The 14,332-nt window shown below is 46.9% G+C and overlaps 1 protein-coding gene across 1 annotated transcript; it reads right to left on the bottom strand.

Moving 5' to 3' along the window:
* Positions 1 to 13,620: 13,620 nt before the first annotated feature.
* On the bottom strand, positions 13,621 to 14,001 carry LOC116645244 (histidine triad nucleotide-binding protein 1-like). The gene has a single exon (XM_032425313.1). It carries the CDS (start codon positions 13,999 to 14,001, stop codon positions 13,621 to 13,623), a length of 381 nt encoding a protein of 126 aa, XP_032281204.1.
* Between the last annotated feature and the right edge of the window lie 331 nt (positions 14,002 to 14,332).

Raw genomic sequence — 14,332 nt, 5'->3', positions numbered from 1 at the left:
TTTCAACATTTTTCTGGTTAAAAAGAAGTCAGCATTTATCAATGGCGGCAGAACCGCTAGAAATTGTGGAAGAATCCAGAAAACACGTGGGCTCACTTCGACGGTTTTACACCAAGCAAAATAAGGAAAAGGAAGGAAGTGTCATGTTGGGGCTGAAAAGCAGCATATTTCAACTAGAGAACGAGGACTTCCCAAAAGGTTACAAAAATCCTAGCAAGCTGTAGGGAAAACAAATAATGGGGAAATCATTCAACAAAAGCTCGATTTCTAATAAGCAGATGTTTTGACAACTCCATAGGTTTGTTTGGTTGTTGCTTTGTTTGTTTTGGCAAGCTTGGAAAGAAGCACAAAATAAAATAGGAGATCCTTTTTTTTAGATCATTTTTTGATAAAAACAACACTGGTCACAGGTGGTATCCAGACCCATGGTGGCGACCACTCTGTAATGTAGATGAATATCAAGCCACTCCTTCAGACACCTAAAACGAGCACAACACTGCATGCCAATTATTCTTCAAAAATTTTTTTAATTAAATTAAACTTAGAAAGTACAAATAAAAACAAGCCCAAAACCCAAGATGTCACATAGCTCGAAGGAAAGCAGTAGCTTATATTCCTCGGAGACTGATAACCACACAGAAGCAGATTCTCAATACAGGCTGTCATTTGAGGAACCCAAGGAAGGTTCCAGCACAGATAATTTCCCCCATTTCCTCCACTGAAACTCAACCTTTGAAATTTAATTCACAGAGATCTCTCGAAGGCCTTTGGTTTCTTATGCAAATCGCAACAGGCCTATCTGTCTGGGCCTTGCCAACTCCCACTGTGCCTTTCCGGAAGGATGTTTTTCAAGGTAGCATCAGGCCCCAAGGGCAGAACGGAGACCAGAGGGGAGAGGAGACTCCTCCGAGGGCAAATACACATTCCTAGCCATTTCCGTGGTGCCTGGAGGCATGCCCCTTGGGCACACACACATCCAAAAGGCACAAAGCTGGGCAGAAAATTCTAGACTCCCAAGTAAGCTAAACTGCTGAAGTGGGATTTACCGGCTAGGATTAAGGTCCACCTGAGGAGACACAGAATTGACAGGCACAGAATGTCTTAACAGACCTCCTCCCTTGCACCCTGTCAGCCTTTGGGGCCTCTACAGAATTTCGGCAACTCACCCTTTTATTTATTTTTTTTTTAAGATTTCATTTGTTTATTTGTCAGAGAGAGAACACAAGCAGGGGGAGCAGCAGACTCCCTGTGGAGCAGGGAGCCCGATGCGGGACTGGATCCCACGACCCTGGGATCATGACCTGAGGGGAAGGCAGACCCTTAACTCACTGAGCCACCCAGGCGTCCTGGGAACCCACCCTTTTAAAGAGGTTTTTCAGGGCGCCTGGGTGGCTCAGTTGGTTAAGCGACTGCCTTCGGCTCAGGTCATGATCCTGGAGTCCCGGGATCGAGTCCCGCATCGGGCTACCTGCTCAGCAGGGAGTCTGCTTCTCCCTCTCCCGCTCCCCCCTCTTGTGCTCTTTCTCTCTCTCACTCTCTCTCTCAAATAAATAAATAAAATCTTAAAAAAAAATAAATAAATAAAGAGGTTTTTCACAAGAAGGAGAAATAGCCTCGGGGTGGGTGTTCAACAGCCCCTTGGCCACCACCGGCCCTTCCCTGCATTTGCACACCTTGCTGGGTTTTACCATGAAAACAGTCGGTCATGCATGAGTTAGTACCTCCAGAAAGGTAAGAAAGCTCATCTGGGGAAAGAAAAATAGTTTGCAGGGCCTCCAGATGCTGAACACCTCTGAGGAGGAGCTGCTTTGGACTGAGCTTTCTTAGCAGATGAGAATCTTCCTCCCTCTAAACCGCCTCCCACCAACCCAGGGACAGTCAAGCCATCCCCCGGGGCCTTCGGGGAGTATCCCCATTGTTGAGAAACCAACAGCACTCAATTCGAAAGAAAAATGAACAGTCTTTAGCACCCACCACTGTCCAGCAACCTGAAAGGTGACATATATGCATTTAATCTGTAATTTACCTCTATTGGGGATATGGGTGTAATTGGGCCTGTGTCCCCGAAGAGCGAGCTGGTGCTCAGAGGGCTCAGACCCCTGCACAAAGTCAGTGGCTGGGCAGAGTAGGGCTAAGGAAAGAGGCCAGGGCAAGCGACTCAGAGTGGCCACGAAAGCCCTCTGCACAGAGCCAGGCCTGAAGCAAGGGGGGAGCCATCCACACGGCTGGGGGAAATAGGGTGTAGGCTGAGGACCCTCAAGGGCCAAAGCTCTGAGGATTTCATTGGCCCCTGTTCCAGGAGGAACCAGGCAAGGGAGACAGGAATGTGATGAGCAAAGGGGCGCCCTAGGAGATGAGGCGGAGGCCCAGCCACGGGACGGGCCATGCAGACCCAAGGAGCCCACCTCGAAATCAGCCAGAGGGTGAATGAGAACACGGATGGCTGCCCCTCCTGCCCCAGCCCAGAGTTCCTGCTTCAGTAGGCGGACTCGGACGATGTGCATTTCTGCCAAGTTCCCAGGTGATATGCCAGCCTGGGGACCACACTTTGAGAACCACTGACATGGAGCCTAATCGTGGTAACACCTAGAACGATGGTTTAACTGCGATGGGAATCCAGGGGCTTCTGAGCAGAGGATGAGGGAGAACTGTCTGTAAGGGGCAAGCGGGGAACAGGGACCCAGCTGGGGAGCAATGACAGACACTCAGGCAACGGTGGCAATGGTCCTGGACCCAGGGTGGCTGGGCGGGGGTGGGGTGGGGGGAGGCCGTGAAAATCGTCAGATCCAGAATATATTTTGAAGGTAGGCTTGAGAGCACTTGGCCATGATGTGTAGGAGGGACAAAGAGAGAAATCAAACAGTGACCACTCCATTTGAGACTGACCTACTGAGTAAATGGCGGGATTGGGTTTCATTGTGCACATACTCATTTTTTTCTTATTTGACTATAGTTGATGCAGAATGTTACATTAGTTTCAGGTGTACAACATAGTAATTCAACAAATCTATACGTCATGCTGTGTTCACCGCGAGTGTAGCCACCATCAGTCACCATATGACATTACTACAATACCACTGACGAGGGACACCTGGGTGGCTCCTCGGTGAAGCGTCTGTCTTTGGCTCAGGTCACGACCCCGGAGTGCCCAGATCCATTCCCCGCATGAGGCTCCCTGCTTCTCCCTCTCCCTCTGCCCACCAGCCCCCTGCAGCTCGTGCTCATGCTCTCTCTCACTCTATCTCAAATAAATTTTTTTTTTTTAAATACCATTGACTACATTCCTGTGACTTATTCATTCCATAACCAGAAAGCTGTATCCCTGAACATACTCATTTTTTTTTTTGAGATGCTCGTGAGACAGGCAAGAAGGGAAATAGCAGATCAATAACTTACACGTCTAATGCTCAGGGAGAGGTCCAAGCCAGGGGTGTAGATTTGAGAGGCGTCAATTTATAACCAGTACGTACAAGGACGAGGCAGGACAGGATCACTAGCGAGTGAGTTTAAGCAAGAAGAAGCCCAAGTACTGAGCCCTGTGGCACAGAGGAGACAGAAAAGGAACAGCCTGTGACAAAAGCAGAGACCAGGAGAATATGAAGGTGTAGAAAGCAAGAGAAAACGTGTTTCCCTGAGAAGGCAGTGCTGAGAGGTAAAGGCAGGACCGATCAACAGTCCCTGGATCGGGCAACCTGCACAACGAATAGTCAGGCAGCGGAAAAGAGGGGCGGTTGGAAATATATGGACCAAGAAACTTACTGATGTATGAGCAGGCTATTCGTCCTCATCACAACGTTGTCAAAAAAGAAAATTCTCTCCTGTCAAGAATAGACTTGATAATGCTGTGAATACAATTATTAATATATGCCTGTTATTTCCTTTTGTGTGTGGATGATGCACAATAGAGTTCTGAGAGGTCCCATGTTTGTCAGGTACCAGCCTGTAGCCGTAATACAAAGAATACCCAAGGCTTGGGTAAAGCTGGAGGTTTTATGTATCCCCATTATCAACAAACAAACAAACAAGCAAGCAAACAGTGATCAACTATGCTAGAGGAAAGACTAAATTATCCTTATATTCCCTCTTTATTTTTTTTTTTTTTATTTTTATGTTTTAGAGAGGGAGGCAGAGAAGGGGAGAGGGAGAGAGAGAATCTCAAGCAGGATCCACACCCAGCAAGGAGCCCGACTCAGGGCTTGATCTCACGACCCTGAGATCATGACCTGAGCCCAAGTCAAGAGTCCATTGCTTAACCAATGGAGCCACCCAGGTGCTCCTATATTCCCTCTTTAGAAGATTATAAAATTTTATCCGATGAGGAAACAAAGAGCATACAGAACCCAGAAATGTAGGGGGAAAGTTGTATAAAAGAATGTCACTTGACAAAATATACTATTTTCCTGGATTTTGCAATATTTGCAGTATTTACCAGCTTTTTTAAATTCGTAAGTTGTCACCACTCATTTTCTCATCCTAAACACTTCTTTCCATGCCTACTTCTGCTTCATAACTTGATATTCATTTTCTTACAGAGGCTACCCCAACCCCCCCAAAAAACTATAGAAGCTTCAGGTCCACAAATCCACAACCAGCCCTGAATGGAGGGGACGAAAGCCAGAATGGATTATGTTCAAGAAACAGTGGGAAGAAGCAAGGAAATAGCAAGTATGGGAGCTCTTTAGTGGTTTGTTCTAGAAGTAAGAGAAAGGGTGGAAAAGTTCAATCGAAGAAGTGAGTGGGAAAGGATATCAGAGTGTGTTTCATGTAATTGTCTGCAGGTCCTCAGCTGTCCCATCTGGTGGAATTCTCAGTGATGGATAAGGAGGCAGTGAGAAGCTTGGGAAACACACCAAACACGACGGAACCACACAGAGGGGCATGTATCTCAGAGTCTCTCTTGCTGCCAGCCTCCCACTCTGACCTTGCGTGGGCACCAGAGATAAAGGGAGGCTTGAATTTTTTTTTTAAGATGTATTGATTTATTTGAGAGAGAGAGAAAGAGAGCACCAGCAGGAGGGGCAGAGGGAGAAGGAGAGAGAATCCCAAGCAGACTCCACACTGCGTGTGGAGCCCAACACGGGGCTCGATCTCATGACCTTGAGATCAGGACCTGAGCCGAAACCGAGAGTTGGATGCTTAACTGAGGGCGGCACCCAGGGTTTCCAAGGGAGGTTTGCATTTTAATTACCTATTCACCTATATGCTTTTTAATGGTTTTTCAAGGACCCTTACATGACATTTGTCTTTTAAGTAGAAGAGGCTATTCAATCAAAACCTGATCGGCCTACCCAGTGTGTATCACAGATGAAAGCAAACAGATCAGGAACTGCCAGATTTGGTGTCTAGGGAGGGCTGGCTTCCTGGTTCCTAAACAGCCCAGCTCTGTCTTCCCATGAAGGAGAGAGGGAGCTCCGTGCGGGGCGGCGGGGGGGGGGGGGGGGGGGGGGGGGGGTCTCTTCAATAAAGACACTCTGATCATTCATAAAGCTTCTGCCCTCATGACCTAGTCACCTCCCAAAGGCCCTGCCTGCTCATCTGCTAATACCATCATCCACTGTGAATCTTGGCGGGGGGAGGGGGGAGACCACAGATTCAGTCTAGAGCAATCCCTTTCCTGCATCACACCCTCCAGCCTTAGTAAAGTCATCATTCCCCTAATAATTTCCTACACCTCCTATGCCTTCCCTGCTTCCCAAAGAATTTCCCAGACCCCAGTCTCTGCCAGTGGACTCCCATGGCCAAGGTTGCTTATCCGTCGAGGGGGGCTCTTCTCCCCATGAACTATGAGGTAGACGTCACCGAATGCTTAATTCACGGTATGTCCTCAGCCCCCAGCACCCCCGGCACAGCAGGGACAATGTGGACAGTGGTTATACTGTCAGGATAGCAGATCCCTCTGAATGCCCTGCACTATTGAAAGGTGTAGAAAACGCAGTGGGACTGTAGCCAACTTACGGCCGCGCGGGTCCCAGTCCGCCTGCGCCCCGAAGAGAGGGAGCTGTGTCTGGCCTTTGCCGACTGGCACAGTGTTATGCTTCGTCAGTAGAGGGCGTGGGAGGAACACTGGCTGGGGCTGAGTGTTCTTCCTGGCTCCTCGGGGCTCCTCAGCCATCTCCTCAAGTAGGGCCTAGCTGCTAGCTGCTGGGGTTCCCGGCTCAGGCGATATAGGGGGCAGGGGGCTGGCAGCCAGCAGCAGCTCCCCGTCAGCTTCCTCCGACACCCCCTCTGGTCCCCGAGCATGGCACCTCCCTTTGAACAGCTTCCCCGAGCATCCCCAGAAGACCTATTTCTAGCAAGTTCCACCCATGTGACCCTTCAGTGATGTCTCCACCGTGGAGTGGGTCCACACAGGTCTGGAACTCGGCCCAGAGACCTGACAAAGGGGGGTGGGGAGGGGTTGGCGGGGAGTGGGAGGGTCTCTTAGATCTGCTCTCCCCTTGAGTGAGCTCCCTCCCTCCCTAGGGGTGGCAGCTGGCCCCTAGAGCTGCTATAACGTTTTCTTTAGTCCTGACTAGCCAAGTTCCCTGTTACCTCGGTGCCTGTAAGAGTTCCTAGTTATGCTTTTTTCCTTTTCAAATTACTGTGTGGTTTTGGTCTCCTGGTTGGACCCTGACTGATAAGACAGGAGCCATTTTAACACACTCAATCTCCCTGTTAACAAAACCCAGATAAGCCTTTTGTCTGCCTTGTTTGCCGACTTAAAAACACTGAATCCAATAGCCTGAGGTTGTACACAGAAAAGAACACCAACAATATTTAATACAAGGTACATAAAGAGTTTTAAGATTATCCTCCATGAAGGACAAAAGGTTCTATATTCTAGAGGCAAGATTCACATAGCCATCAACCACTTACCCCAAATGTGGAATAAAAAAAAAAAATTTCTGAGTCAAAACTTGCCAAGGAAATAAGCTGCTCCTTCTAAAGGTGCCCCCATCTCTACCTTATACTTATGGAAAATTACAGTCCCTGGAAACGTTCATGTTCACTTTCCAACCAGTACCCAAAAGGGCAACAGTTACTGTTAACTGTAAGTTTCTATGACACTGTGTAATTACCATTAATTCTTTTACGAACCCACAAATAAATCACACATCAGGGCAATATTCTGGCCCTTCTGGTCAAAATGTTCAACTGAGGTCTGAGCTGGGGGCGTGCTCCTGGCTGGGCTACATTCCAGCACTGGGGGCAACGTCCTCACGGAGAATCTACTTGCCACTTACTCATAACCAACTGTTGCTATGTCCTCCCAGTTACATTTGCCCAATTAAAGAAAAGAATCCAAAGAGTACATAAAAGAAAATGAAGTGCCATCCGGAATTCACCTGGGCACCGCGAAGGACCTGCTCTCCAACTGTTCTGAAAACCCCAAGAATAGTCACTTAATTCTGATTTTTTACCTGCGCTGTTAAAACTTGGGATTTCCCGGGTGAAGTACTCTGTAAGCAAAACCCAAAGTCCCTATCAGCCTCTGCTCTCACTGCCCGATCACCCCGCCCTCAAAACCAAACTATTGTTTTTTGGGGGGTTTTTGTTTGTTTGTTTTCCAAGAGAGAATTTCACCCAGGCACTGAGAATTCAAAATCAGGGAGGTAGAGTGAAGTGAAATTTCTCCCAGACGTCGTTAAACGGAATCACTCCGCAGCAGAGAAGGAGGGAGGTCAGGGAATTTATTACTTAATTAAGCTTCATCACCGGAACCGCAGAAAACAAGTCAACCTACTTTCCTTCACTGCTTGGGGAACACATTCCCCTTTCTCCGGGGCAGCAGGCCCTCCTCAGTGTCTGAAACTGCATAAAATACAGGGTTACTCGGCACACTACTGACAAGGCAAGGTCAATTTTGAGGAAACCTCTATCTTGGAAGACTGGTTATGAGGTTTATGGAAAAGGCAAAATTTATGATACCAGGCCCTATGCAATTCTCAATTAAAATGATTAACATTTGGGCGCCTGGGTGGCTCAGTTGGTTGAGCGACTGCCTTCAGCTCAGGTCATTATCCTGGAGTCCCGGGATCGAGTCCCGCATCGGGCTCCCTGCTCAGCGGGGGGTCTGCTTCTCCCTCTGATCCTCTTCCCTCTCGTGCTCTCTGTCTCTCATCCTCTCTCTCTCAAATAAATAAAATCTTTTAAAAAATTAAAATAAAATAAAATAAAATAAAATGATTAACATTTTTTTCAGCATTTATGTTTCTGCAAAACGTATTACTCATTTTACCTTCAAAGCAACCCGAAATTCCCGGAGGTAGTAACTTGCTCAAGGTCCATTTGAAGGAAGGGAGTAGAGCCGAGTCTGACACCCAAACTCACATGTTAATCCCTGTATTAGGCTCCCATCCAGACGTCTTAATAGTCAGAGAATGTTCGAAGAAGGGCTTAAGAGCATCACCCAGTACACTCATACAGGATTTTATATATATATTTTAAAGATTTTATTTATTTATTTGACAGAGAGAGTGAGCAAGAGAGAAGGAGCACAAGTAGGGGGAGGGGCAGAGGGAGAGCGAGAACCAGGCTCCCTGAAGAGCAAGGAGCCGGACGCAGGGCTCTATCCCAGGACCCTGGGATCATGACCCAGGCCAAAGGCAGACGCTTAACTGACTGAGCCACTGAGGCGCCCCCAGAATTTTGTATTTTAGAAAAAAGTTAGAAGGTAATGTCTTTCGTGGGGTGAAGTTGGGGGGGGCCTCCTGGCCTCACCCATTCGGCACAGCCCCACCAGCATCATGTCCCGTCCAGCTAACAGAAGTACCCCTGCTCCCACCCAGCAAGGTACACGCACACAGTTCCAGTTCAACTCCCATTTTAAAGATGAGGAAACTGTGGGGCGCCTGGGTGGCTCTGTTAAGCGTCCAACTCTTGGTTTCAGCTCTGGTCATGATCTTGGGGTCATGAGATGGGAGCCCCACGTGGGCTCTGCTCTCAGCAGGGAGTCTGCTTGAGATTCTTTCTCCCTCTGCCTCTGCCCCTACCCCTCTGCACACTCTCCAAATCAATCAATCAATCTTTAAAAAAAAAGAGGAGGAAACTGAAAAACAGAGATTTACTATTCACATCTTCCAGGTCCAGCTCCAAGACCAGAGCCAGGGATCTGAAGGTTTCCCAGTCACCACTCTTTCCAGTAAAACTGTATTTTAAAACACAATAGGAGGGGTGCCAGGCTGGTTCAGTCAATAGAACACGTGACTTGATCTCGGGGTTCTAAGTTCAAGCCCCACGTTGGGTTTAGAGATTTAAAAAAATTTTTAGATAAATAATTTTTTTTAAATATCACCACAATAGGGTCAACCAACGATGATTCCTGTGAGTGGTTTAAAAAAACTCCGGGGGCTCCTGGGGGCTCAGTCGGTTAAGCGTCTGCCTTCGGGTCAGGTCATGATCTCGGGGTCCTGGGATCGAGCCCCATGTCAGGCTCCCTGCTCAGCGGGGAGTCTCCCTGTCCCTCTCCCTCTACCCCTCCTGCCCCTGTTTGTCTGTGCTCTCTCTCAAATAAATAATAAATAAAATCTTTTCTAAAAAAAATATAAATAAATAATAAAATAATAAAAACTCAAACACAAAGAACTGAGCTCTATTTCGGCCAAGGATGCTCAGCGGATGCCTAGCCTGTGTTTTCAGTGGACAGGAATTTGGGTCTGTCTCGTGGCAGTTACAGGAAACACTCGCTATATGCCAAGCCCACAAGGTGGCTGCAGAGTTCCGCAATTTATTGCCGGAAGAGCAGTATTCAGGGCAAGGGGGTGAGGTGGGGCCAGAACTCAGCTATTGACGTGTACGTGACACACAATGTGATGCTAGTTTTGGGGCATACGGCATAGGGATCCAACATTTCTATACACTACGAAGTGATCACCTCAGTGATTACCAGCCATCCGTCACCATTACCAACCATCACCACATAAAGTTGTTACAGTGTTATTAACTATATCCCCTATGCTGTCCAGTGCATCCCCATGTCTTATTTATTTTATAACTAAAAGTTTGTACCTTCTAATCCCCTTCCCCTGTTTCATCCATCCCCACTCCCCCGGGTGCCTCTTCCTAAATCCACACAATACGGCCATTTGCTCACCAGGCTGGGTACCCCCCGAGGCAGTGTCTGTGAGGAAGATGCCTTTTCTGACTCACACAAAAGCACCCCAGGGGCTAGCTGGGGCCCTGGCAGTGAACATGCATTATACGTGGCTTATTTTGTTCAATCCTCACTTAATCTCTCCAACCCGATTCGGTGGCTCTGGTCATATGCATTTCACTGCGGAGGAAACGGTCTACTTCTAGATCACCTGGATTACACAGCCAGTAGGTGGTAAAGAAGGAATCGAGCTGAGGGTGCCTGGGTGGCTCAGTCGGTTGAGCATCTGCCTTCGGCTCAGGTCGTGATCCCAGGGTCCTGGAATCGAGTCCTGCATCAGGCTCCTTGCTCAGCGGGAAGCCTGCTTCTCCCTCTGCCCCTCCCCCTACTCATGCTCTCTCTCTCTCTCTCTCTCTCTCTGTCTCAAATAAATAAAATCTTAAAAAAAAAGAAAAAAAGAAGAAGGAATTGAACCCAGGTCTGTGGTACCCAAGCCACCCCCAAGATGCCCTGGTGCAAACGAATGAAAACCTCTGTGGTTGCTGGTGTCTAATAAAGGGTCCACCATATTCCCCTACAGACCCAGCGAGAACGGTTGCCATGTGATCTTCCCGAAGTCCCCATTTGTACCTTTCTCTCGCCTATGCTCCAAAACAAGGATATAAAAATGAAACCAAATAAACTAGAAGACTGTTGCGTTAGTTCTTTCACTGTGAAATATTACATATAAGACGCACATAAAACAAATGTATGGTTTAAGGAGTAAATTAAAGTGAACGCTCCTAAAATCACCACCCAGGTCAAGAAATTACCAGCACTTCGGAAGACACCTCCCTGGCCATTCCTTCCCACTCCTAACTTCCTCCCTCATCCCTACCAGTAACCCTATCCTGACTTTTATGGTAATGGTTTCTCTTTATATTTCGGCACCCACGTATATATCCCTAAACAACATGGTTAAGGTTATTCAATCTTCACTGAGCATCTAATATGTGCTAGTCTCAGTTCTAAGCACTTGAAATTAATAGTAATAAAGATCCTTCCCCTCATGGGGTTATGTTCTAATAAATTCAGGTTGAATCTGGTTCTGAACTTGATATAAATGTCATACAGGCATAGAGAACTGTATTTCTTTTGCACAACACTGTAAGATTCATTTACTTTGTTGTATGTAGTTGAAGTTAATTTTCACAGCTCTCTGTAGTATTCCATTGTACAAATGTTTCATTATTTACTTTATTCTACTCCTGATGAACATCTGGGTTCATTTCCAGGTTGGATGATGCTTTTTTTTTTTTAAAGATTTATTTATATGAGATAGAGAGAGAGGGTGTGCGTGTGGAGGAGGGGAAGAGGGAGAGGGGGAGAGAGGATTGCAAGCTGACTCCACACTGAGCTCGGAGCCCGATTCAGGGATCAATCCCAGGACATGAAGATCATGACCTGAGCAGAAACCAAGAGTTGGACGTTTAATTGACTGAGCCACCCAGGAGCCTCACGATGAGCTTTCTAGTACCTGTATCCAGATGGACATGAGCACGAAATCTCTAGGACATATACCTATAAGGAGAACTGCTAGGTTGTTGGGTAGGCAAATCTTCAAATTATTATCCAAAAACAGTTGTACCAATTTACCCTCCCACTAGCAATGTACAAACTCCTACTGATCCATAGCCTTGCAAATATTTTTTATTATCAGACTTTATGTTTTTAAAGATTTTATTTATTTATTTGACTGAGAAAGAGAGGGTAAAAGCAGGGGAGGGGCAGAGGGAGAAGCAGGCTTCCCTCAGAGCAGGGAGCCCAATGCGGCTCTCAATCCCAGGACCCCGGGATCATGACCTGAGCCAAAGGCAGATACTTAACCTACTGAGCCACCAGGTGCCCCTATTATCAGACTTCAAATTTTTAGTCAATCTGATCTGTGATATCTCAATGTGATGCTGTTTTTCCCTATCCCTGAACATGTATTGGTCTTTTAGATTTCCTCTCTCATAACATGTCTATTCAAGTCTTTTACTCACTGACAGCAGAGGGGGTTAGGGGGTAAGAGGGAAAGCAAGCAAACCTGATCCGGAGTCTATGTCTGATACTCCCAGGGGCTGCCAGTCTACAAGTCAAGACTGCCACGCAGATGTTAATGTGGACGTGGTGATGTGACTGGGTCCGGACTTGGCGGAGCACCTACTGTATGCCAAACGCCACGCCAAGCAAACTACGGAGGGAACTCATCTCAACACGTCCTTCCAAGGTCACCGCTCGAGAAGCAGTACAGCAATCTAAGAGCAACTTTCCACCACCTCATCCCACAGACTGGTCTACCTCGAAAAATAAAATGGTTCAAATACCAGGAAAAAAAAAATCTCCTTTTCCTTCAAACATATTCTGTATTAACACGACACTCACCACCAGACAAGAAGCAAAACAGAAGGAAGAAAAAAACCTTATTTCTCCAACCTACCAAGATAAAAGGAATGCTCATGTTACTGAATAGAGCTGAGACATAAATTCCACTGGTGACAGAACTGTAAAGAATCTTCTAGAGAAACTGGGGTTTTGTGAAGGTAACACTCACTGAGTACTTATACGCTAGGCATACATTACTTCAAAACCCTACCCATTTTTGGATGAGGAAACTGGCCTTGAGGGGTCATGAAACTGTGCCAAGGTCACCCCCTAGGAGGAGCAGGTCTGCTGTTTGAACTCAAGCCTCCCTCGCTCCAGGCAGAGCTCCTTACACGGCACCAGGATCCCCAGGTGGTGGATCCAAAAAGCGTGCCAAATGAAAACATTGTTGGCAAAAATCCAGGAGAGCAACTGAGCCAGGATTTAAGTGGCACTGAGTTAGGGAGGTGGGGAGAATTTACCAGAGAAGCCATCAGCCTTTATCTATAACTTATTAGGCTTCCAGAAGTGGTATAGAGATTTGATGACAAAATTTTCTAGTGCACTTTGATGAGTGATTGAAGACACCAAATGGATCTTCTAGATTATCTCTCTGATGCACTATTCTTTTTTTTTTTTTTTAATATTTTATTCATTCACTTGACAGAGAGAGACGGAGCACAAGCAGAGGGAACAGCAGAGGGAGCGAGAGAAGCAAGCTCCCCGCTGAGCAGAGAGCCCAATGTGGGGCTCAATCCCAGGACCCAGGACCATGACCTGAGCCGAAGGCAGACGCTTAACCACAGGAGCCACCCAGGCGTCCCTGCACTATTCTATCTTGTAAAAGATTTGTAATAGGGGCACCTGGGTGGCTCAGTCAGCCAAGCATCCAACTCTTGATCTCAGCTCAGGTCTTGATCTCAGGGTTGTGAGGTCAAGCCCCGCGTTGGACCCTGCATTGGGCACCACATTACTTAATAATAAATAAAAGATTTTTTTTTTACTGTAAACCATGCAACACTGTCTTTTATTATGTATGGGTTTTAAAAATTATTTCCTCAATCTCTCCATACACAGGCAAAAGTAAGTATACTGTTTAACATACTGGCACTGGGAAATATTGACCATTGCCTAGAGAAGGGAAAATTATCCTTAAAACATGCTTAACCAGGAGGCCAATTCATCTGCCGACCTCCAAGAACATGGAGATGAACATGATAGACAGACTGTCCCCCATCTGAACCTTCATTCACCACCATTCGATAACCCTTCTTCAGGCCCAGATCAGCAGCACATTTCTTGCCAACAATCATTAAATGTCCAAGAAGACTTTCATCATCATCTTCTGCTACAGAAATCTGAGATAGAGGTTTCTTGGGTATCACCAGAAAATGAGTTGGTGCTTGAGGGGAAATGTCATGGAAAGCAAGACACTGGTCATCCTCAAAAACGATTTTGGCTGGGATTTCTTTGCCAATGATCTTCCCGAAGATCGTGTCGCCACCAGGCTGCCTGGCCTGAGCCTTGGCGATCTCATCTGCCATCTCGGCCTCCCTCCCGCGCGGCCACCCCGGGGAGAAGCTTGAGAGGGCTAAATAAAAGATTTTTAATAGCTTGTCTTTTGATAAGAATTGCCAAGTTGGCAGAGCAAGGGTTGAAAGTCCTGGGAAATTGCACTTTATTTATGAGGTACCACTGGGCCATACACATGTCCGTGTAAGGGTCTACACCCGATTCCAATGTGGGGGGCGGGGTTCTTCACACATCCAAGTGATTCTCTGGATAAATAGCTGGGTGTCCCCAATTTAACTCAATTCTGACACTACCTACCCAGACAAAGCATCGGATTCTACAGTTTAAGATATTAAAAACAAA

This window comes from Phoca vitulina, unplaced genomic scaffold, assembly GCF_004348235.1.
Source record: "Phoca vitulina isolate PV1807 unplaced genomic scaffold, GSC_HSeal_1.0 scaffold32, whole genome shotgun sequence".
Lineage (NCBI taxonomy): Eukaryota > Metazoa > Chordata > Mammalia > Carnivora > Phocidae > Phoca > Phoca vitulina.
Note: the sequence above shows the minus strand (reverse complement) of the source record. Positions and strands in the feature narration are given on the sequence as shown.